At 37.0% G+C, this 13,188-nt stretch overlaps 1 protein-coding gene across 2 annotated transcripts in view; it reads left to right on the plus strand.

The window, feature by feature from the left end:
- The window catches only part of FNBP4 (formin binding protein 4), a 44,390-nt gene that overhangs the window by 17,729 nt on the left and 13,473 nt on the right, over window positions 1-13,188 (plus strand). For both annotated transcript variants that reach the window (XM_040495148.1, XM_040495149.1), the window contains exons 9-14: window positions 2,005-2,126; window positions 3,946-4,050; window positions 5,371-5,504; window positions 6,490-6,677; window positions 12,085-12,395; window positions 12,524-12,668. In XM_040495148.1, coding sequence (XP_040351082.1) covers window positions 2,005-2,126; window positions 3,946-4,050; window positions 5,371-5,504; window positions 6,490-6,677; window positions 12,085-12,395; window positions 12,524-12,668 — 1,005 coding nt within the window. The remainder of the gene's footprint in view (window positions 1-2,004; window positions 2,127-3,945; window positions 4,051-5,370; window positions 5,505-6,489; window positions 6,678-12,084; window positions 12,396-12,523; window positions 12,669-13,188) is intronic.

Below are 13,188 nucleotides of genomic sequence, written 5' to 3' on the forward strand. Positions count from 1 at the left end.
TATCTTTCTAGACCTTTTCCGCTGTATTCATTTGTGGTTGTGTGTATATGTGTAATCTGTACATGTGCATGTGTAATTTTTGCCATAGGTGAGATTAACCATGTGGATTGTTAAACATACTTAAAGTGTAAAATTACTGTTTTTAACCACCAAGTACAAAAGATATTTTTATTTAACTCTTCTTCATCAGTGGACATTTGAGTTGTGTCCATGTTTCACTTTTAAAAGTAATACTGCAGTTGTATTATTAGGTAATACCAGCAAGCCATTCAAGTGTCCATCCAGGGTAGAATGGATAAACAGTAGTGTGTTCTTGCAATTGAATACTAAGCAACCGTGAAAAAAGGTCAATGGTCTACAGTTAATACGCATTAAAATGAATCTAAGAAACAATAGTGTTGAATTTAGAAAGCTGCAGAACACATATGTTTGTATTCTCTGTATGTAAGTTGGAAAATCATAAAAAATATTGTGCTTAAAGATCTTTCCATGATGGAACTAGAGGAAGGCACTTAAACCACAAGGGTAGAGATCACGTCTGATGTGGATGTGATGGCAGAGGCACTGTGAACTTTAGAAGTGCCTGTGATAGTTTTCCACTAAGTTGGGTTGTGGTTTCTTCAGTGCTCATTTCATTCTTTATTATATACATACAGTACTTCACAATAAAAACAATGTTGTAATAAACATCTTGGTATATATATATCTTTATGCAGATTTTAGTGTCATTATAGTATAGATTCCTAGCGATATAATATTATTAGGTCCAGGGGTATATAGATCCTATCTAATTGCCCTTGGAAATAGTCTTAGAGCACTAGTAGTGCTTTAAATTGTTAAAGTCTTTTACCTGCCAGCAAATGTAAGATGTCTAATATACAAATGAATTACAAACTGGTAAGTTGGGGGGAGAGATTTGGTCTCAAACAATTTTTTTTTTATTTTTACATTTATTTTTGATAGAGCACAAATGGGGGAGGGGCAGGGAAAGAAGGAGACACAGAATAGGAAGTAGGCTCCAGGCTCTGAGCTGTCAGCACAGAGCCCGACGCGGGGCTCGAACCCACAAACTATGAGATCATGACCTGAGCTGAAGTCAGACGCCCAACCGACTGAGCCACTCAGGCACCCCGGTTTCAATTTGAAAACGCAGAAGGAATATTAATAAGGGCAAGGCCATTATATGTAAGATTAAGTACTTAATATAAACTTTTAGGCCAATAAAAGTTATTGAAAGTGATGTTAAAAGTCACATTATTCTTTACATCAAAGATTAACCAGAGTCCAGAAAAAGTATTTAAATTTAGTTATTTCTTAAATCACTTGATAGCCTCATGACAGAAAGATTTATATTGTATGTGTGGACTAGTTTGATAAGCACACATCTAGGTGGTAAGCAAACATAACAGAGAGGTGGTAAGCAAACATAACAGTTCGTGTCTTTTACTCCATTTAAGTTGATGGTAAACCTGTTCTCTTTGGAAGTTTCCCAAAGAGACATCACCAAGCAGAAGAGTAGTTTGGTCCGATACAGATTGTCTCCGGGTCTTAACCGGTTTAGAAAGGAGTTTATCAGGTAGTTTAAAATTAATGCTGCTGTGATAGTGAAACCCTTTTTTTCAAAACTCATATTGTGAAGAACCTTTATGTATCCCAGGTTTGATAACCTAGCTTTTATAAGTAATTGAAGTAATGGTATCCTGGAATAGATTAGAAAAGATAAATAGATGAATGTGAAAGGGAAACTGAAGACTACAGGGTAATATGGTAAAACAGATTGTTAATTATAGACATTTTAAGAAAGGGGATTATAGAGGATAAGGTTTTTTGGCTTTTTAAAGACAGGTAGATAAGTCATTACGGTTTATTTAATAAAGAAAACAGGCAAAGGAAAAAGAACTAAAAATTTTTTTTCCGATATCGCTGCTATAGGAGTAAGAAAAGTTACGTGATGTACTATATTAGTATTCCTTTTGAATTAATTTTACATGTTTTCTTTTGTAGTAATTGGTGCTGACACTTCAGAAAAAATAGATGAAAATTCAGACAAAGAGATGGAAGTCGAAGAATCTCCAGAGAAGATAAAAGTACCAACAGCACCTAAAGAAGAAGAACAAGATTTGAAAGTATGTATTTAACATGGCTTGATAAATTTTTAAAAAAATATTTTTAATGTTTATTTTTGAGAGCGAGAGAGCGTCCAAGAAGAGGGGGGGTAGAGAGGGGGGACAGAGGATCTGAAGTGGGTTCTGTGCTGACAGCAGAGAGCCTGATACAGGGTTCAAACTCATGGACCATGAGATCATGACCTGAGCCAAAGTTGGAGGCTTAACCAACTGAGTCACTCAGGCGCCCTGACAAATAGATATTTTTAAAGTTTGTTTTTCTTTTGAGAATGAGTGTGTGCATGAGCAGGGGAGGGGCACAGAGGGAGAGAGAATCCCAAGCAGGCTGCACACTGGCAGGGCAGAGCCCAAGGCAGGAGTTGATCCCACAAACTGTGAGATCATGACCTGAACAGAAGTCAGGAGTTGGATGCTTAACTGATTGAATCACCCAGGCACCCAGACACATATTTTTAAATTGGGCAACCGTTAAACTACATTCTTTGTTAGCAAGTACTGAAAGTAATCTTTGCTATCTCCAAATATAAGTCATTTATTTAGTTATGTGAAAAGGTCATATTTCAGGCTGTAACACTGAATTAGAAGACTGACTTGATGTAGAGAAATTACCTAAAAATAAATTCTAAATGCTTTAATTGCTTTCTTTTAAAAGTTATGCCTTCTGGGGCGCCTGGGGGCTCAGTCGGTTAAGCATCCGACTTTGGCTCAGGTCATGATCTCACGGTTCGTGGGTTCGAGCCCCACATCGGGCTCTGTGCTGACAGCTCAGAGCCTGGAGCCTGTTATGGATTCTGTGTCTCCCTCTGTCTCTGCCCCTCCCCCACTCACGCTCTGTCTCTCTCTGTCTCAAAAATAAATAAACATTAAAAAAAAAATTAAAAAAAAAAAATAAAAGTTATGCCTTCAGGGGCAACTAGGTGGCTCAGTTGGGTAAGTGTTCGACTTCTGCTCAGGTCATGATCTGATGGTTTATGGGTTTCAACCCCACATCAGGTCTTCTGCTGTAAGCACAGAGGCCACTTCAGATTCTCTGTCTCCCTCTCTTTGCCCCACCCATGCGCACGTGCCCATGTTCTCTCCTTCTCTCTCTCATAAATAAATAAACATTAAAATATGAATAAATAAAATTTAAGCCTTCATTGGAAAGCAATAATAGTGTATCAATGTAGGCTCCTGTAGTTTGGAAGCACTGAAGAGACTAAAAGTCACAAATTTAATTTCTGCGTGTACTTCTCTTTACATAAAGGCTAACTCGGTTCCAATTTTATTTCTAGCTTAATGTCAAGAGAATTGGACCATATAAATATGTGGCTATTTAAGGATGGTCTGTTGGAAAAATCACATAGTACATTCTTTTGACTCGAAAGAGTTTATCCAGTCACTGGCTAGTGTACAACCATGTGAAAGGGACTGGGAGAATTAATTTTGTTCAGTGTGTAGCTGATAAAAGCACTTAGTAATAATTAAATGATAGTTTGGACACTATTGGGAGTTACATCATTTAGCATCTGTTTTCACCTGTTGAATTCTATATTGTCTCAAAGTATACATTCAATTTCTCTAGGCTTGTCCTTATTTATCACTTGTTATGTGAAGTATTTTAACGTAAATTAAGAGTTTTCTACGTAACTAGAAATTTTTCTACGTAGCTAGAAATAACTAAGAGTTATTTTCATGACTGTTCAGATGCAACTATTTAAGAAGGGCTGTTTCTAGGCAGACCCTTTTTTTAAGTATGTTTAAGAACAAAATAGTTTACATAATACAGAAAAATATTGCTGATTCAATTTTATTTTTCTCTTTCTTTCCTACATTACAGTTTCAGATTGGAGAACTGGCAAATACCCTGACAAGTAAATTTGAATTCCTAGGCATTAATAGACAGTCCATCTCCAACTTTCATGTGCTGCTCTTACAGACTGAGGTAATTTAGGCATTTATGTATAGTTGGTCTTTGAGTAAAATGCTCTATGTGTAAGGCATTTATCTTATTTTTCTAATCCTAAATTAAAATTTTTAACATTGGTGCAAATTTGAACGACTAACCCAGGAAACAAAACTGTGTATTAGCTAAAGCAAAACGTAACTATGAAGATAAATACTAAGATTTTATGTGTGGGGATACCACCTTCAGTAGGCATATATTCTATTTTATGTTTAAAAAATATTTTTTTATACAAAAATGCTGATTCAAAGGGGCACATGTGCCCCAATGTTTATGGTAGCACTGTTAACACTAGCCAGATTATGGAAAGAGCCCAAATGTCCATTGACAGATGAATGGACAAAGAAGATGTGGTATCTGTATACAATGGAATAGTAGCAATCAGAAAGAATGAAATCTTGGCATTTGCAACAATGCAGATGGAACTAGAGTGTATTATGCTAAGTGAAATTAGAGAAAGACAAATATATGACTTCACGCATATGTGGAATTTAAGATACAAAGCAGGTGAACATACAGGAAGGGAAACAAATAATATAAAAATGGGGACAGGAACAAAACATAAGAGACCCTTAAATATAGAGAACAAACAGGGTTGCTGAAGGGGTTGTGGGTGGGGGGATGGGCTATAAATGGGCAAGGGGCATTAAGGAAGACATTTGTTGGGATGAGCACTGGGTGTTACATGTAAGGGATGAACCACTGGATTTTACTCCTGAAATCATTATTGCGCTATATGCTAACTAACTTGGATGTAAAATAAATGAATGAATGAATGAATGAATGAATGAATGAATGAATGCATTAAATAACACAATGAGCCTAATAACAGATTTACATCAAACTAAAAATAAAAGTTTGGAGTCCTTTTGTAACCTGAATAGTTTACAACATGGTAGAGCAGGATTCAGTAAGGAACTCCTGTAGGAAGCATATCTCCGTAAGTATTGAACCTTTGCTTTTGATTACTGAACCAAATGAACTCTCTACCAAAAACTAAAATTGCTAGGGAATTAATATAGTCCAAAGGAGAAAAACAAAACTGCTACTCATTTTCACAGATACTGGAGAGCTGGCAGTATAAAAATGTACTAAGGTCCAATCTTGTTTTTCAGAACTGTGTAGAGCAAACAATATTTTATATGAAATTAAGACCGTATTTCTGTGCGTTTTGGGTCTACTTTCCTTTTGTGAGAGTATAGCAGTACAGTTGTGGACCAGAAGACCTGTCCCTTTTTATTTCTGTCTTCTCATGTAACAGTAAGCCTTTTAACTTATTTCTCTGTTTGTTGATTCTAGACTCGGATTGCAGACTGGAGGGAAGGGGCTCTTAATGGGAACTACCTTAAACGAAAACTTCAGGATGCAGCAGAACAACTAAAACAGTATGAAATAAACGCCACTCCTAAAGGCTGGTCCTGCCACTGGGACAGGTACGCACTCTTCTCCCCTTTTCACCTTTCACCTTTGACATCTCAGACATGATTTGTGATCACCACCACCTGACGACATGACAGCCTGTCCGGAGACTGAGAGCAGCTGCAGTTAGCGGTGCTGGGCAGGCAGAGCACCGCAAGCACTTACAGTTTGGGCCAGCCACACGGAGAAACAAAAAGCAATGTTTAAAGTGTTCCATGTAACGGATTTTTTCCCAAGATGGACAAAGCTGGTTTTTACTCTCCAGAGTGTTGTTGCACGGAGTAGGGCGGGCTTGGGGGTTAAGCGCATGCGAGAGCTCTGTGCGCTTTACAGGACCTCTGGAAGCAACTACTCCTGATTAACCTCGGTGAAGTTAAGGAAAGCTTCGTGCCAGAAGATGTGAATGAAGAACAAGATTACTATCTTCTGCCAGCAGGTCAGATGAAAACATTTCTTTTTATATTTGGCTTTTCTTGATTTTTTTTTTCGTTATTTGAAATCTTTGCTCTTTTATTTTTCAGCTCCCAGATCCTCTCCCTCTCTTTAGCTTTCACTGTGTTTGATATCAAGAGTATGAAATGTGAATTCCACGGTCCAAGAGGGGAAGAGTCACCTTTCGCAAACTTCGTTGTTCTCTTCTTTGGAAGGGAAATTAGTGTTCTAGGAGATTGAGTCCCTTCGTTAATGAAACTTGAAACCCTGTTAAACATTGGCAAAAAACAAAACAAAACAAAATGTGAGAGGTGTTTTCTAAGTCATCTGTTGGAGTGAGGGCTCAGGGCTGTATTCACAGAGCTGCTGGCAGTGCAAATAGCTTTGAATTATCCTTGGTTCTTCATCCTCAATTGTCAAAGCTCTTTGTTGCCTTTGTGAATAGCAGTCCATTAAGAAGAGGTTCGTCCCTGTGAGAGCAGACTGCTGTCCTGGGACAGGACCAAACGGAAGTGTCTTTATAGGAGAATGGGTCTTAAAACGTGTGTTTTCTTTCTTGTAATTTAGGGATCATAGACGATATTTCTATGTAAACGAACAGTCGGGCGAGTCTCAGTGGGAGTTCCCAGATGGTGAGGAGGAAGAGGAAGAAAGCCAAGCACAAGAAAGTAGAGACGAGACTCTTCCTAAACAGACCTTGAAAGACAAAACTGGCACTGATTCAAATTCTACAGAATCTTCTGAGAATTCCACAGGTGGGACAATTTACCCTATACTAATTGGAGAGAAATACTTTTGGAGAAAAAAGATTTGTGTTAGTTGGTACCATAAAAGAAGAAAGTAATTCAAAGCGTAAATTTCTAGCTAAAATATAGTGGCTTAACATAAAAATGCAAGAGTTAATACTGAAGAAAACTAAGGCAGGGACTGCTTAGAAATCAGCAGACTATTAATATCAGACTTTGCTAAAAAATAAAATGATGAGCCAATATATTTTGATTTTTAAAAGATTGTCCCATAAGAGCTTCCATCTGCTTTCTAGATAGGATGCTCCCGATTCAGGAATCATTTAATGTACCCAATTAGATCTAACAACAACAAAAAGATTGTCCTATAACCACTCTGTCATGCCACAAAGCCGTGTATCCACTAACAGGAATGTTAATGTTGAGGAACTAGTAGCTGAATTGTTGATATCTTTGTGGAGTGATAATAGATTTGTTTTCCCTTTCTGTAGAAAACTTAACCTGTAGATAGTGCAGCCTCATTTTTCCACTCCACTATTCTTACAAGTATGGTTGTTGTAAATCAAAATACTCTGAAGAAATGGTATGAAACTAGGACCATTATTTCAGAGAAGCAAAATAATCATTGGAAATTGCCAACAATATTCTAGCATAAAACAATCAGGACCCAGTAAATGTTCTCCTAGAGGTCTTTAGTTTTGTTGTATACATTAACTTATTTTTACTTATGTGTTTATTTTTTGAGAGTGTGGGGGAGGGGCAGAGGGGAAGGGAGCATTTTAAGCAGGCTCTGTCGTGAGCAGGGGGCTCGATATGGAGCTCCATCCCATGACCATGGATCATTACCAAAATCAAGAGTTGGATACTCAACCGACTGAGCCACACAGGCACTCCTTATTTTGTTGTATAGGTTTTTAAAAAGGCTTTCATAGCTCCTTAGTTAATAGGAGCTCCTCTAAAGAGGAGTGGCTTGATTTCCACATCTTGGAAGATGCATTTTCCCCCCTCTAAATCCACCATTCTTGGAATGACAGAAATAAGTGAATAGTGAAGCCTAGTCAAGGCTATGATTTTTCATTCTAAAAAACTAGTAGCTGTTTGTTAAAATGACAGTACATGAAACAGGAGTCTGTGATTTGGCTTTTAAAGTAATAAACATTTAAAGGTAAAGGCATGGAATTTATTGGTAACATAGGGAGTGGACAGCTGAATTCTTTTGTCCTCTGCTTACGAAAAATGATGTTTTGTATTCTGTTGCTCCCTGATCCCAATTAAAAAGTTCTGATAATGTACCAAATTAAACTGATCATGTTAGATGATTTTTTAATTTCTAAAATAGCCTAGGGGCAGTTATTGGATCACTAAACAAAAAGCCACATTTGGCTGCAGTGATAATTTTGCATAAAGCAAAAGGGTGGTTTTATTCTACTTACTATTTCAGAAATACATTTTCTGAGTTACAGGGTGTCTTAATATTTTCACAAAGGGATTTTCTTTTGATTACTTTCCTCATTCTTTTCTTTTGGTAGTAATGATAGATATGTCTAATAAGTTAGTTTTATCATGTTAACTGCAGTTAGTCCAGTGAAGGTTTGATGGTGGTTCTGGATAGGAGATTCCACTCCTGACTGCTGTCTAATGTCCCTTTCTTGTATGTTACAAAGCTGAGTATTCTAGAATTACCAACTCTTAGGTGTTCTGTGAACACCTTAGAATTATTTTCTCACTTTGTTGAAGACACATAAAGTTGGGTACTGTCTGATTAAAGGAAGACTGAGACATTCCTATCTGAGTAAAACAATTATGCTGTAGGAAAAAGTCACTGATAAACTGTTTATATTCTTAAGCCTCTTTAATGAGAGCCATTAAAACTTGATAATCTTGATCTAAGTAAAACCCAGATCTTGTACTAAGGTTTTTGGGATTTAAGAGCAATACTGATGGCTATTTAAACCTGTCAAGAAAGTTTAGTATATTCACTTTGTCAGCCCAGTAGTGGTTAAAATCATGTTTTAAATAAGAAAAATTACTACACTGTGGGGAGCAAGGAAGTTTCAAACTTCTGTTCATTTCAATCTTCGTTCATTGTTTGAATTTAACATCCTGTCTCTAAAGATGAGTGATATTGCAAGATACCTACTGTGTCTGTCTTATTAGGCTTTGTCACTTTGGTTAAATTCAGCTGCTTTTCAAAAGTCTATGGAACTATTATTTATACAGTAACTGCTAAACTGGCCTCTTGGTTCAGAATACTAAGCAAAAATTTTCTCTTTGGAGAAATACAGGAAAACAGTAAAGGGAAGCTTGCCTAGAAATAGAAAAAAACAGGTTCTTGAAGAGCAAAATTTGTATCCCCACACTATTGTAAGCCTGTAACTTTCAAATTTATTAGCATATAATAAATGCCGTGTTTACCTTTATGTTTTTAATTTTAATTTTTTTTTTTTAATTTACGTTGTTAGTTAGCATATAGTGCAATAATGATTTCAGGAGTGGAATCCATTGATTCATCCCTTACATATAACACCCAGTGCTCATCCCAAAAACTGTCTTCCTTAATGCCCCTTGCCCATTTAGCCCATCCCCCCACCACAACCCCTCCAGCACTCCTCAGTTTGTTCTCTATATTTAAGGGTCTCTTATGTTTTGTTCCCCTCCCTGTTTTTATATTTTTGCTTCCCTTATGTTCATCTGCTTTGTATCTTAAATTCCACATATGTGTGAAGTCATGATATTTGTCTTTCTCTGACTAATGTCACTTAGCATAGTACACTCTAGTCCCATCCTAAAAAAAATTTTTTTTTTAAGTTTATTCTTTTTTGAGGGAGGGGGAGACAGGGACAGAGAGAAGGGGACAAAGAATCCAAAGCAGGCTCCAGGCTCTGAGCTCAGCACAGAGCCTGACATGGGGCTCCAACTCAAGAACAGGGAGATCATGACCTGCGCCAAAGTTGGCCACTTAATCAACTAAGCCACCCGGGTGCTCCCAAAACTGTGTTTTTTAATCTCTCCTTGGATTTCAGACTTGAAAGTTGGCTTAAATGGCAAAATATACCAACTGAGTTATATTTAGAAATGAAGAGAAGCATCGTGTAGGAGGATATCTATTAATATCCAAACTTTGTGTTTAAGCTAAAGGAAGCTATCAGTGTTAAGACACAGCTTTTATGTTTTGAGCACACTTAGTATGGGATTCAAATATTAATTAAAAATGCTCCTTGTTTGCTGCTAAATTTATCTCCTTATTTACACAGTTTAATTAATTCTGATTATCTTTGCCGGAGGTTGTAAACCCCATTTTTAACCTTGAACCTGTATTTCCTTGAGTTGCTTTGCATAGTAGCACATTGCCATCATAAATTTCTGTGTTGCATTATGATTTTAGACGAGAATATGTAAAATTTAGCTTATTCATTTACCTACCAAATGTAGTTGAAGGTTTAGTAGAAGGAAGTTTGATAAATTATTAATTCTCAGTACTTCCTACCTTAGTTCTGATGTAATTTTGATGTTCTGTTATTATGTAACATAGTAAACTGCCTGGCCATACCCAAACTTTATTCATCTAAAGGTCAGTGTATAAATTCACATTAGATATGACCAAATAAAAAAGTTTAATGAGACTTTTGAAGTCTATTAGCTGGAAAACTGCATTCTTGTTTTCTGGTGAATTTTTTCTTTCAGTGCTTTGCTAAGTAAGCAACATCTCAGAATAATTACAGTAACCTTGTAAATCCTATTCTTAAAATCTTTTGTGTAATATTTTTACCTGCTCCATAAAAAGTAAAGTTATCCTTATAGCCAAATGGTTCATAATGGCTTAGGTTTTATCTTATTGAGGACAGCGTGGTATCTTCAAGCCAAGTAAATAAAGGGTTTTATCCTTGTCATAGAGACTTTTGTTTATGGTATATGGTTATACCATCACTTTTGATCATGAAATTTAACAGGTGATTGCATTTGGATCTCTATTCCATGAAAAGTGAGATTTATTTTTTGTACTATTAAAAAAAATTTTTTTTCTTAATGTTTATTTTTGAGACAGAGCATGAGCGGGGGAGGGAGGGGCAGAGAGAGAGGGAGACACAGAATCCTTAGTAAGCTCTAGGCTCTGGGCTGTCAGCACAGAGCCTGATATGGGGCTTGAACCCACAAGCGGTGAGTTCATGACCTGAGCCGAAGTGGGACACTTAACCGACTGAGCCACCCAAGTGCCCCAAACTGAGATTTATTTAACTGTGATTTCTAAATCTGTTAGATCCCTGGTATTTCACCAAGACTTCTTTGTAAAATAGCACTAGACTAGGAGTCAGACCTAGTCATTGAGAGCTGTATGATCTTGGGCAAGTCATTTCCCTCCTGGGTTTCATTACCTTTGAAATCAGAGAGTTGAACTAGATGATTTCTCATGTCTCTTCTACTCCTAAATTCTATGATTTTTAGGGAGAAAATTCCCTTCAGCATTCCTGGGATATATATCTAATAGTCCCATATATTGTGAAACTTCCCTATTGACGATAAAGAGGGATGGGGAAGGCTACAAGTAAGTATATCCTCCTATTTTCTCTAACCTTTAAAACTTTTCCCAGGAGAGAAAGGACAGTAATTAACTGGCTTTTGCAGAATTTGAGGAAAGCTGATCCTGTAGCTTTTCAGCTATAATTTCTTAACTCAGACTTCAGCAACTTCAGATCTTCTGCATCTTCAAATACCTCTTTTGTGTGTGCCTTTGTTATCCTTTACCTTGAAGATTTGTTTTTCTAAATTTCCCTTTCTCATCACAGAAATAAAAAAAAATACCTTCCTTGATTTGTGTTGCTGTGGTTTAGCAAATAATTCATACAAAGGCACAAAGGGATGATAGAGTTGACAAGACCACCTTGCAAATGGATTTTTAAAACTTAGTAACCCAGATTAATAAAAGGTGTTTTGAATGAGTACTTCTCTGGGTCATCCATGATCAGTTATCTACTCACTAAAAAATAAAATAACACGGAATCAGAATCACAAATGTACATTATTTACTCCCCTCTTCTTTTTTGAAATAAAGACCCAGAGCATTCACTTCTAGTTGTGTATGTTGAAACTGTGAATGTTTGACATAAGAAACTTCAAGTTCAATGACCAAATTTCTCATTGTATTGATGTGATGTACTTCATTTATTTATCCATAAATCTGGGCCCAAAGAACAACACTAGTATATAACAGCTAGGGCAGGTGCTAACTGTGGGGTTCATAAATTTATCTTTCTATGGAAGCATTTTTGAACTGAATTGCTTAATATTTCAGTAGTATGAGCGTAGAGAATAGATGCCTGTAGGTCCAGTTGTCTCACTAGGCAGTTGAACATTGTTGTGAACGTAAGCCATGGAGCTTTTGTCTTGCCCTTTCCCTGACTCCTATTTATTTTCATAGGTTCTCTTTGTAAAGAGTCCTTTTCTGGCCAAGTTTCTTCTTCATCACTCATGCCACTTACTCCATTCTGGACTCTCCTTCAGTCGAATGTGCCTGTGCTTCAACCTCCATTACCTTTGGAAATGCCACCACCCCCACCTCCACCCCCAGAGTCCCCTCCTCCCCCTCCCCCTCCCCCTCCTCCTGTAGAAGATGGTGAGATCCAGGAGGTAGAGATGGAGGATGAGGGAAGTGAAGAGCCTCCTGCCCCAGGAACAGAGGAGGATACTCCATTGAAACCTTCCACACAAACCACAGTTGTAACTAGCCAGGTGAGAAATGCTCTTTGGCATTCCGAAGGGTTTCTGGGGACTGGGGCATGACTGACACCATGTTTTATATTAGAAGAGGATGTTTAACTAGAGCTTTTAGCCACTGACTAGATTCTCTTCTGTTTCAGAGTTCAGTTGATTCTGCTGTCTCTAGTTCTCCTTCCACTAAAGCGATAAAAAGAAAAGCCACAGAAATTAGTAATGCAGTAGTTCAGAGATCAGCTACCATTGGTAGTTCTCCAGTCCTCTACAGCCAGTCAGCTATAGCTGCAGGTAAGCATTGTGATTGAAATCTGTTTTCCTGAACATATTACATCTTTGTTTTTGGAATTAGATGTCATAAAAGGCTTTTAGATATCATGTAAAGGCTTTTCATTTCAAGAACTCCCTTATATGTTTTTCTTTCAGTTACTAAAAACTACTGTTAACAATTTGACATGTTCCATATTGTTTTCTGTGCACTTACATGACATCAGTAATTTTGATAATTTAAGTACCTTAATGCTGAAGTGCTTGGCTGGCTCAAGTCCATAGAACATGGAACTCTTGATCATGGGGTCATGAGTTCAAGCACCACGTTGGGCTTAGAGCTTTTTTTTTTTTTTTTTTTTTTAAAGAAAAAAGTACCATAATACTAAAGTATTCAGAAATATTTTGCTGCCAGAAAATGTGGCTGTATTTTTTGAGGAGAAGGTATATTGGCATCATTTTATAGGGGATCTAACCCCCAAATCCCTTTTCCATCTTTTCTTTGTTTTTGCTTTGTCAGAGTGTCCTTCTTAATAGTTTTATT

This window comes from Herpailurus yagouaroundi, unplaced genomic scaffold (genome assembly GCF_014898765.1).
Source record: "Herpailurus yagouaroundi ecotype Mexico unplaced genomic scaffold, PumYag 187, whole genome shotgun sequence".
Classification (NCBI taxonomy): domain Eukaryota; kingdom Metazoa; phylum Chordata; class Mammalia; order Carnivora; family Felidae; genus Herpailurus; species Herpailurus yagouaroundi.